Source organism: Carica papaya, chromosome 3 (assembly GCF_054855325.1).
Source record: "Carica papaya isolate Zhongbai chromosome 3, ASM5485532v1, whole genome shotgun sequence".
Classification (NCBI taxonomy): Eukaryota; Viridiplantae; Streptophyta; class Magnoliopsida; order Brassicales; family Caricaceae; genus Carica; species Carica papaya.
This window is the reverse complement of record NC_142311.1, coordinates 31,084,547-31,095,494: the sequence shown is the minus strand read 5'-3', so window position 1 is coordinate 31,095,494 and position 10,948 is coordinate 31,084,547. Positions and strand designations below refer to the sequence as shown.

Below are 10,948 nucleotides of genomic sequence, written 5' to 3'. Positions count from 1 at the left end.
CTTGCCGATGAAGCATAACAAAGTACTTAGGTTAAAAATCCGATAAGGCCAGAAGAGATAATGTGATTTTTACACGTTTTGCATCAATTGCAATCATTGAAGTACTTTTTTGGCGACAAACTTTTGGCACTCATCATTCTCCTAACATGTAAATATTCTATGACAGGTACCATGTAATATCCTTAATTAATTTTAAATAAATTTAAAATTAATATATAAAAATTTATTTTTTAATTTATAAATTTTTATTTAATATAAAAATTAGGAAAAAAAAATAAGTGTATGATGAAATTGAAAACAATTTTAAAAAAAAAATGGTAAAAATTTGAATTTTGGGGATGTTTTTGAAAGAAAAATCAAAAATTGAGGGTCAAAAAGTAATTTATAAAAAATATGTCACGTAAGACGCCCAATCAGTAGTCGCGACAAATCGGAGTCTGTCGCGTGGCAAGGCCACGCTGGCAATCCGCGTGATCGCAATCAGAAGGTCCAGATTTGTTCCTGCACGTGTGGACGATCCGGATCTGTTCTCCTTTTAAATGCGATCGTACGGTACAGATCAAATCGCGATGAACAGTTCAGATTCACTTCTTATTTAAACGCGATTGGACGGTACAGATCAAATGCGATGAACGACCTAAATTAAAAAAAAAAACGAATATAAATATCCCACTTCACACTAAACCCAAACCCTGGACACCAGATCTCCCTGCTGGAGAAGAAGAACCAATCGTCGGGAAGGGAGCCGACCGCCTCCCGCCACTGTGCCGGAGCCACCTCCGAACCAAAAGAGGTAAAAAAAAATTTTATTTGCTCGAAATTCGATTTTGAACACCCGTATGCCCAAATTGGAGTAAAATGACTGACGGATGAGCTGAAAACTGCAGGTAAAGTCCGGCAGCGCTGCTGCGGAAAAAATTGAAAACTGCATCCGATGAGTCTCTTTCCGATTCTCGTTTCGTATAATTTTTTCACCATTATAATTATCATTCCTTTTTCTACAGGTTGATCGAAGTAAAACACCTAACTACGAAGGTGAGTCGGCAGAGTCACCGCACTGAAAATTCTGTTGCCGGTAAGTCTCTGTTTTTCGATTTTTTTAGGCCAATTGAGGTCTCTTAACGTGTTTTCTCACATAGAGGAGTATAAAATAGGCTGAATCAGTCGAAACTGATCGAAAACGGTCAACCCGAGGCAAACTGTCATGGCGTACGGTAGTGCCGTTGCCAGAACATGGCGACACTGTCGTGCCGGAATCCCGAAATTGGCCAAAAAGGGTTTCTAATACCGATTTTGAATTTTTAAAGTATTTTTAAGTACTTAGAATGTGTTTTAATCTCAAAAAAAAAAAATCAGTGAACCCGAGGACCGCTAGTATGCGTAACTGAAAGTTTAGCGTTCGGACACCGATTCGGGTAAGAATCCCTCACCCTATTCCCTGTTATGAAATTGAAGTCTAATTATAAATAATTTGATATTTTGCGTGATTTAAAAATATCAAAAATTAAAGATTACTAATAGAGTTTGAACCGATTATTTATTACTATTTGTCATGTTTTAATTGATTGATTGATTTTGTAGTTTTGAATGCATGATAATATAATAAAATTGGTATGAGAATTCGTTTGTGTCCTTTGATGCATGTATTGCTTGTTTTGCATGATTCATAGTTAAATTGAAAAACTGAAAAATTAAATGTAAACGAGAAATTTCTTGATTGACTGAATGGATGAATGATAGTTTTACAGAATATCCTGGGAAATAGTGGACGGATCGGGCACATAGAGAACCCTACCGTGAATATTGCCTCATACCGGACGGAGTATTGATGATTGGTGTTTTGGTGTTTTGGTGTTTTGGTGTTCACGCATAATGGGGACATCCCTATGGACCCCAAGGGATACCAATAGGCTGGTTAAAAAGAAAAGTTGTTGTTTTGATTAATTGAATATGAGATTATGATATTGTTATGTTATCGCCTCCATAGGTCAGTTTTGGAAATTTCGATACGGTAAGTGTACAATAAATAATTTTATTTATGATAAATGAACTTACTTAAAATAAGAGCTCCATTAGTTTTTTTCATAATTTTTACCAACCTTTATTTCTGTATCGGTGAGTAGTGTGACATTCTTGCTGAGTTAGTGTAGCTTACTCTTTTATTAATCATTTCAGGTCAAAATGACCAAGATCCAGATCCTGATCCACAAGAGGGTTGCGAGTATGACGTTCAGTTTGTTTATTTTTCATTTATTTCCTTAATTATTAGTTGTGTTTTTAGAAGGGTCATTTCCGTAACCCTATTGAGTATTCAGAATTATTGTGTAAGGAATGTAAACCCTAACACTATTTATTTGCTTCCGCACTTAATTTATATTTACTTCCTTTCAAGTTCAAGTTGTTACAGTTGGTATCAGAGTCGCGTTTCTCAGAACCATTCCTTACACAAAAACCGTAGAAAACACCAAAGAATGAATTATTACTCAACCATTTTTTATGAAATGCAGGTACAGACAGATGAGGAAAGGAAGACCCCCACTAAACCGAGCAACCCGGGAGGGTTTTCTTCGAGAGGATGTTGACCGATTATTTGAAATGCTGAAGAGACTCATCGCTGCCAACAAGCCTAGGAGGAAAGGAATGAGCTACCTGACCCTCCCCCGCTACCATAAATTGAGCGACCCCTGCAGCAGTAGGATCTTAAACCACCCTGGTACGACCCTACTCCTCCACAGTACCATCCAGCACCACCACAATATGATCTGGTGCTCCAACCAAAATATCACCCGGCACCACTACAGTATAGCCCGGTGCCCTAACTGCATCACACGGCACCACCACAGTATAATCTGGTGCTTCCACTGTATCATCCAGTACCACCACAGGGTCATCCGGTCCATCATCAGCACAATCAAATCCCTCTTCTACAGGACCCAGTTCCTCCCATGATGGACACAGACTACATTGAGAGGTATAAAAGACTAAACTCATCTACTTTTGCAGGAGAATCCTCCTTTGAAGAGATCGAGTACTGGTTAGCTGAGACAGAGAAGGTCTTCACGACTCTTGGAGTGATTCTCGAACAGCAAGTCGTACTTGCCACCTACATGCTAGTGGGAGAGACAGACCGCTAGTGGTAACTCAAGCAGCCCACCATGCCCGTTCCAGTCACTTGGGAACAATTCTTGATGGCCTTTAATGTAGAGTACCTCTTAGAGCATCTTCGACATCTGAAAGAAATAGAGTTTGCACACCTAGTCCAGGGTGACATGACTGTATCAGAATATACCCGAAAATTCCTAGAATTGGACTGATATTCCTTTGAGAGTATGATGGATGAAGGTAGAAAGATAAGAAGGTTCGAGTGGGGCCTCCGTCATGAGATCAGACAGTAGCTGTATGTATTCGAGCTCAATACTTACTCGACTGTTCTGGGCAAAGTACTAGTGGAGAGGAACCTTTGCATTTTCCCTCAAGCAGTAGGAAACTTCAGGCTCCCCATTTCACACCGCAGACCAGCCCCTACTGCACATGTTCAGCAGAACAAGAGATCTACGCCAATGACTCAGACTCCTCCTCAGATTCCAACAACAGGACACGGTAGGACTTGTCAACACTAGTTTCACAGTTCAGAGCATGTAATCTACAATCTGGCTAAAAAATAATAGTGGCAAGCTCCTCACTGTGACAAGTAATAAATAATTATGATCCAATTTCTCTCCTATTTGTTCTCATTTTGAAAGTCTCTTTTTTGTACTGCGCACCCAAACATCTTTATAGTTCATGGTTGGGTAGGTTTATTTTCTCTTGGATAGAAGTGGAGTAAAAAAATATAAGAACGTACGTATGTTTATGTACGTTTGAAAAGTGTAAGAATGTACATCTTTACTATGCTTTTTATATGTCATCCATTTTTTTACATTGATTTGTTAACGTTAGAGGCATAATAACTTGAGTAAATTAATTTAGTGTTTCCACGTTTGTATCAATTACTACTTTAGATTTAGTTTTTTAATCGTTGCTCATTTAACCATTAAAATTTTTAGGCTATTTTTATAGCATTTCAGTTTTCTTTATTCTAATTTATTTTGAGTTTGTGTGTGCAAATTTTTACGAACACAGACACATGCAGATGTATGCTAAAAGTTTATTAGTACTATATAGTTTACCCTTAAATTTTATAATGCTCGCATTTTCTTCTTGCGTACTTAATTGCCTTTGTCATGTGAAATACTGGAAATGCAAATGTAAAATATGAACTCCGGATGTCAAGCAAGCACAGCAAGCCATGTATCTCTCTGATGGCCTCTCTCTTTTCCATTTTAACTTGTAAAATTCCTTAGAAGTTGTTCTCTCAAACAAAAATTTAAAATACCAATAGAATAGCGAGAATGCTCTCCAAGCTGAATTGATATAAAGCCCTTGGCTAGCAATATGTACAAAACTATCTCCATAAATGTAATTTTGCTGGTGCTTTCTTAGGTAATATCCATTCATGCCATACTAGGGTCCTGAGTAACACGAACACGCCAAGCAAAATACTGAATATATAATGAGTTAAGGCCCATAGCTGTCCCAAAACCAAGAACCGATGCCAGTAGTATGGCATATATAGCATTCAGATGAAGCTGCAAAGGAAGTTAAATCTCAAGTCAGTATCACAGTGGGGAATTTACTTTCATGAATCACAATAGAATGTCACTTAGAGTACGGATTAATGGAACTTGGCATCTCACAGATGAGAGAACTTAGAGTACGGATTAATGTTAGGTTATCCGAAGCACAAAAAATTAGAATAGAATCCTTAAATAGCAAAACTTGAGAGGACCAAGACAGAGTCGAGATCCTTCGAGTAATGTAAATCATATATGGATTAGAAAAAAAAAAACATGAATAAATAACCATCAAGATGTCAACATTTTATATTGTTTTTCCTTGGAAACAAGTTTGGAAAACCAAAGCCTTGTTCTGAATTGCATCTTTTTCTTGGGAGATAGCATGGGGCAGAATTATAACTGTGAATAATCTGATGAAATGAGGGAGGCCCCTATGCTTGAATGAGGAGGATTCCCCTCATCATCCTCACTTCCTTTTCTCAAGAAATTAGTTTAGAATTCTTCTTATTTTGCTTGAAGGGCAGTGCATCTTTGATAGTGTTGATATTTTGGATCTCTTTGATCTTCTCTCCTTTAGGAGAATGTAAATTCTGTATATTCTTTTGTACTGGGTTGCACCCTCTTGGTGGACTTAAGAACCCTCTTTTCGTAAAAAAAAAAACTCTTTTCGAAAAAAAAAAAAAAAAAAAAAAGGAAAGAAAACATCATCAGAGCACTGATGACTATGAAAGAAGTGTCAAACTAGAAATCTTACGCGCCAGCTCCACTATCCCATTTATATCCAGAGCAGGTAAGGAGTAATAAACTTATCCTACGAGGATATTTCTAATCATGTCACCCTCAGTTTTCTACTTCATAAAAATTTAGATATAAATAATACAAGTTAAAAGTAAAAACAGTTTAAGATATTTTTAGTATCACACAAATAATATGAAGCTAATATGAAATTTAAAATTTAAAACATGTACAATTCAAATTAATAAATTTAAAATAAAAATATAAATTCAAAATTAAGTTTTGAAATATATATATATATTTATATAATGTGACCATGACATGCGGACAAGACGAGAGGGAATGAGAAAGCTCTAAAGTCCATGTCCATCCTATACCCGCAAAATAAATTTTTTTCTGCTCGTAGTCATCCTATTATCAGTCACTTATCTGTTTGCTGCTCCATTTGGATAAGGTTGGGACAAGTAAATGAATTCACTTGCTTTATTGTCATTCCTAAATAGGTGTTTTTCAAGTCCATATGTAAGTTGTCTTCAATGATAAAATACTTGGCAAAACTTAACCTAAAGATGTTAATTATGCAACCAACATATAACATAAAGATTAACTAGACATTCAAAGAAAAATGAATTTTGCATTTGGAGGAACGTAATTGTGTTCATAGAGGCACAGACAACAGAACCTAAATGGCTCTTACTTATCTATTTACAGCCACGAGGATGCAGCTTTTTGCTTTAGACAATTAATCTAAACAAACCACATAGAAGTAGAGCCACAACCCACTAATTCCTGAGAAACAATTCTTCACAATCGGATTGATGTGAAACAGAAGTAGGCAGTTGATACAAACAATAAGGATAATCTGCCTGCCCACTAATCAGAAGTTAATTGTATGCATTTCGGTTAATAACACTCCCCACCTTTTTTCACACAAGATCACAATTTGAACCCTGACTTTCCTTCTATAGTCTACCCCAGTTTAAGGGGCGCTATTTGGACAAAGGCCTGCTCGTTAGACCTTTCCACTTTAAATTTGAAACTTTTTCAACAAGAATCAACAAGCAGAATATTTTATTGGAGAACTTACCATGGTATAGAATACGTGGACAATGATGGCCACCAATGCAAACTCAAGAGCTGCATATGTCCATATATACTCCTTGATTGCTGCAAGTATGCTAAAACAGATAACTAAGACAATCACAAAAGATTTAGAAACTGATTATTTCTGTCGCACAGATCTACCTAGGATGATTGCAAATATAGATGCTAAGAGGCCCAAAGTAAATGCAAAGGGCGCTGAAATGATGATTGCTTGAGTCTTCATCTCATGAATCTACAAAAGGACCAAGATATAGAATTATGTTTCAGTGCGCAGAAGAACATGTAAAAAAGACAATAACATTAATCAATAAACGAAACCATTCATTATCCCTCCTTTCAGGATAAAGTAATAATCATTAACCATGAGATGGGCCTTTAAATGGCCATGAATAATGAATCACAGAGATAGAGAATACAAGTCGTACATTTTAAAAGCAAATAGTACACAAATATTAAGCTCTGTTGGCATACCAGTAGTTGCTCGAGGAAGAAGAAATAGCATATTGTGCTAATTAATACAAGCACCACAAAGTCCTGCCAGGCACTGCACAATAACTTATACATTAGAATATGCAAAAGTGGACAAGAAGGGTAATGCAGTAGCAACTAATTACCGTTAGCTCATGGTTGAAAAAAAAAATTGTTCAAGACCAATATGTAAAGAAGATAACATAGAAAAGCTGAAGACCAAGACAGCACATTAGCGGAGAAAAGGAAGCTCAGCTCATACTGAACAATTGAAGAGAATGTCTTAAAAGTGAGAAAATTTAAGTAAGCTGATCTTAGATGTGTTGTAGACGCTAAATGACAATTAATAACAAACTATAACTATGACTATGAGGCACAAGAAATTATTACCTAATTACTTGCGAGCGTGAAATCTGTGAATTATGCTCCTGTCTATTGTCTCTTTGAACAGTGGTGGGCACCCGAAGCAAAGTCACGGGCAAGTTTTGGACCTCCTTTCTACAAACATCACAAATTTTGTTCCCTTTTGTGGTGAACCACTTAACTGCACATTCTTCATGTAGAAGTCTAAGGGCACCTTTGCAACTACATTCCATTTTCAGTGTATTTCCTTCATCACATGCATCTAAGCATATCCGGCATACAGCTTCTTCTTCAGCTATTTCTTCATCTTCACCTTCTGTGGGAAGAGGAGTAATCTGATCTGCCTTACCAAGGAAAAACAGAGACAAAGAATAAAATAAAAAAAATGAGCAGATAACTTCAAATAAGTAGTTCTATCATCCTTCCCTAAACAATTTACCAATTTCTTTAGTGCAATCTTGTAATAGGAAACTTCACCACAATATAGTTTTCTGTGCAGTCAACGAAATTTAGAGAACATTGAGTTCAAAATCCTAAATCAATCTCAGGATCCTAAAAGCTCAAGAAGAAACTTCAAGTTGAAAGAAATGCATAGTATAAAACATACAAAGAGATCAGATTTTATCAGTGTGCATACACATAAATAGAATTGATGTAAACATATAAATTCTATTGTTTATTCCAAATCAAATTCCAATAAATGGAGCAAGTATTTAAATTAGATCTTTCTCAAACTTTTGAAATTGATATCAATATCACATTTATTGCTCCACACTACACAAATATAGCAACTTTTAATACAACTTTATCTCTTTATGAGATGAAGATTGAATCAAGACAAATTTCATAGTATTTGCAACAAAGCATACCACCATTAGAGTCTGTTGAAGCATGTTCTTTACGCGTATCAAAAGATATGGATCGAACTATGACAACATTTCTCACAGGCACTGATAGGGACCTTGAAACTACTGCATGGACTCCCTCCTTCTGCACAAATTGACCATGAACATCTTGAAATTCTCATCAAGATATGGCTAATATTCAATCCACTTTGAAGTGGTCTAAGTGACCATACAGCATTCACCTCCATTAGGAGCAGAGAATAGGCACCAATTTGATTTTTTCGTCAAATATTTTTCTAAAAGAATGTGAACAAGATGGAATTGTCATGCAATTTTGTTTAAACAGGCCATAATATGCGAAGGTGAAGCAATAGAAGCCTAATTTCTAGCTAACAAACCTTGACAAATGGATATACCTTGCACGATAGTGAATTATTCTGTCAATAAACCATTCTTCTCAAAAAAAAAAGAATTCCATCAGTAAACCATTATTATTCAAATCTTTTATCATTTTGTAAATTTTCTTATAGCCTGAAAGAGATTAATATGATAATTCATAAACCTTGCAGAACCACATAAATCAGATAATTTACATTTGATTTAACTTGTTCACCAGGCATCCTTGCTGAGTCAGGCATAGTAATTGATGGGGACAACTTTGATGCAGGTGTAACAGGAAGAGAAGTACATCGTTTCCAAGAAAATGCAGATCTCAAAGCAGCCATAGGACTTTCAGGAGTTGTTGTGGAACTTGGATTCAGGAGGAAGCTTCTCTCACCATCAGTTAGAGCACCTTTTTTCTTGAAGCTTAAACCCCGCAAGAAGCCTCCAGATGATGAACTACCTCGGGAGGAACCTTGAGACTGGAGTAAACCCTTTCCACTACGGCTACCAAAGCCTAGTGGTCTAGGAGGTATTTGAAGCGAAAGATCTGAGTGCTTTCCACTAGGCCCAGGATTTGAAACTCCACCATTTGAATGTTCATCAACTTGTTGAGCAGCCTGGTTGTAACGAGCATTTTAATACCATTTTAGGTCATACGGACTTCAAAATTCCACAAAATCTACTAGGCAAGTACCAATTATTGGCATATTTAAATAAAGAAGTATGGCTAAGCAAATCCAGAAAAATAACAAGATCTGATCATGTGAATGATTATTTTATGTTCTTGAGCAGTTGAAAAGGCTATGACCAGTCATATACCAAGCTGGTCAGTCAGTTCTTTATTGATTTAAAGATCTGGGAATCTTGTAAACTAGTTTCGTTTCATTAGCATCTAATAAGGAAGGCCATTTCCTTAAGTTTCTTTATCTCATTCCGTGGACCATTCTTGGGATAATTATGTTTCACCTGCTTTAATCCCATCGAATCTTCATACAACAAAATAAGATAAAAAATTCTAATGGAGTTTCATTCCTTTTCTCTTCCCTCTCCCCCCCCCCCCCCAAAAAAAAAAAAGAAAAAAAAAACCTATAGTTGATTCAAAAAGCCACTATGATAATTAGGTGTTCATTGGTGAATGAATTTGCACAATAATCTTTCAAATACCAACTCAAATAAACACAATATTTGATTCCACATTATGACAACTTCACCATCTCTTGCTATATTCGCATACTTAACCCCAAAACGAACAGTTTGATTCCACAATACAAACAAGTAAATGACAACCCTCATAATTACAGAAGCAAATGCCATATTGGTACCGGATAGCCACATATATCCTCCCAATCAATGCAGAATCTCTTTTACCATTCTTCCTTAAAATGATAGCATAAACCAAAAGTCAGAAAAACAAAGGAAACCCCCATAAACTCACCACCCTCATAAATTCACCAAGATTCAGCAGAACCCAACTCAAATTAACACAGTGTCAGTGCCACTAAAGCTTAAAATCTTATACAAGGCTAAACAAATCGATGAACCCTATATCAGCAACTGTGGAAATGAAGACAGTAGAATTAAATATGCAAGTACCTGAGTAGACGAAACCTGGGCAACTTCATTACTGACAGCTTGCGTTGCTTGCGCTGTAATCTTGACTGAGTCCCCCATGAACAAATCTCGATAAATTATTAAGTAATTGAATTAAAGTCAATCAAGACCAAAGAAACTCTTAAAGAAACACCCAACAAAGATTGAGAGAGAGAGAGAGAAAGAGATAGAAGCTACAAAGATCTTTAGTAGTGGAAGGCGATAATAACAGGCGAATAATAATATTAAAATTACTAAACAATCTCTGTAAATTTCAGTTAATTATTTATTAATTATTATAAAATAAAATGAGGGATTATCAAAGAGGACGGTGGTCTGCTGTCTGGTTTGATCAGGTGGAGATGCTTGGAAGATGACGAGAAGGTACGTTTTCGTCCCTTTGCAGCGTTGGAGGTCCCTCTCGTTTCTCTGCTTCCCACGCGCCAGATCATCTGATTGCTTCCTACTCGCTTAAAAGAAAATAAGGATATAATTTATAATATCTATAATTGAGTAATATATAAGATATTATAATAATTTTAAATTTTACAATTAAAACTTCACATTGAAGCTAACAATGACGTAATAAAATGTATAATATTTTGACATATTAAAAAATAAAAAAATAAATAACGTATTAAATAAAATTCTATGTTATAATTGAAAAATTAAGAAATCAAAATTCCTTGTTAAAATTTCTAGAAATAAGATAAATACATTAAAATTTCGTTAGTTAATTTAAATTTATCATATAATTTATTGATTTTTATCAATTCGATTATCAAATTTTAAAGAATCAACAGTAAAATATATCTAACAGACATATTTATGATTGAAATGATC

General features: G+C 35.6%; 1 protein-coding gene across 1 annotated transcript; it reads right to left on the bottom strand.

Annotated features, from left to right (window-relative positions):
• Positions 1-4,268: 4,268 nt before the first annotated feature.
• On the bottom strand, positions 4,269-10,563 carry LOC110819904 (uncharacterized). The gene is made up of 8 exons (XM_022049240.2): positions 10,109-10,563; positions 8,725-9,132; positions 8,156-8,276; positions 7,314-7,626; positions 6,927-6,999; positions 6,597-6,687; positions 6,439-6,518; positions 4,269-4,628 (listed from the first exon to the last, which is right to left on the bottom strand). Exons 1-8 carry the CDS (start codon positions 10,184-10,186, stop codon positions 4,494-4,496), a joined length of 1,299 nt encoding a protein of 432 aa, XP_021904932.1. The 5' UTR covers positions 10,187-10,563; the 3' UTR covers positions 4,269-4,493.
• Positions 10,564-10,948: the final 385 nt, after the last annotated feature.

Coding starts and splice junctions, on each gene's coding strand:
- LOC110819904 (XM_022049240.2), bottom strand. CDS start 10,186: ATGGGGGACTCAGTCAAGATTACAGCGCAAGCAACGCAAGCTGTCAGT. Junction 9,133..10,108: donor CCCAGGTTTCGTCTACTCAG/GTACTTGCATAT, acceptor CGTTACAACCAG/GCTGCTCAACAAGTTGATGA. Junction 6,688..6,926: donor TCTTCCTCGAGCAACTACTG/GTATGCCAACAG, acceptor GTCCTTTTGTAG/ATTCATGAGATGAAGACTCA.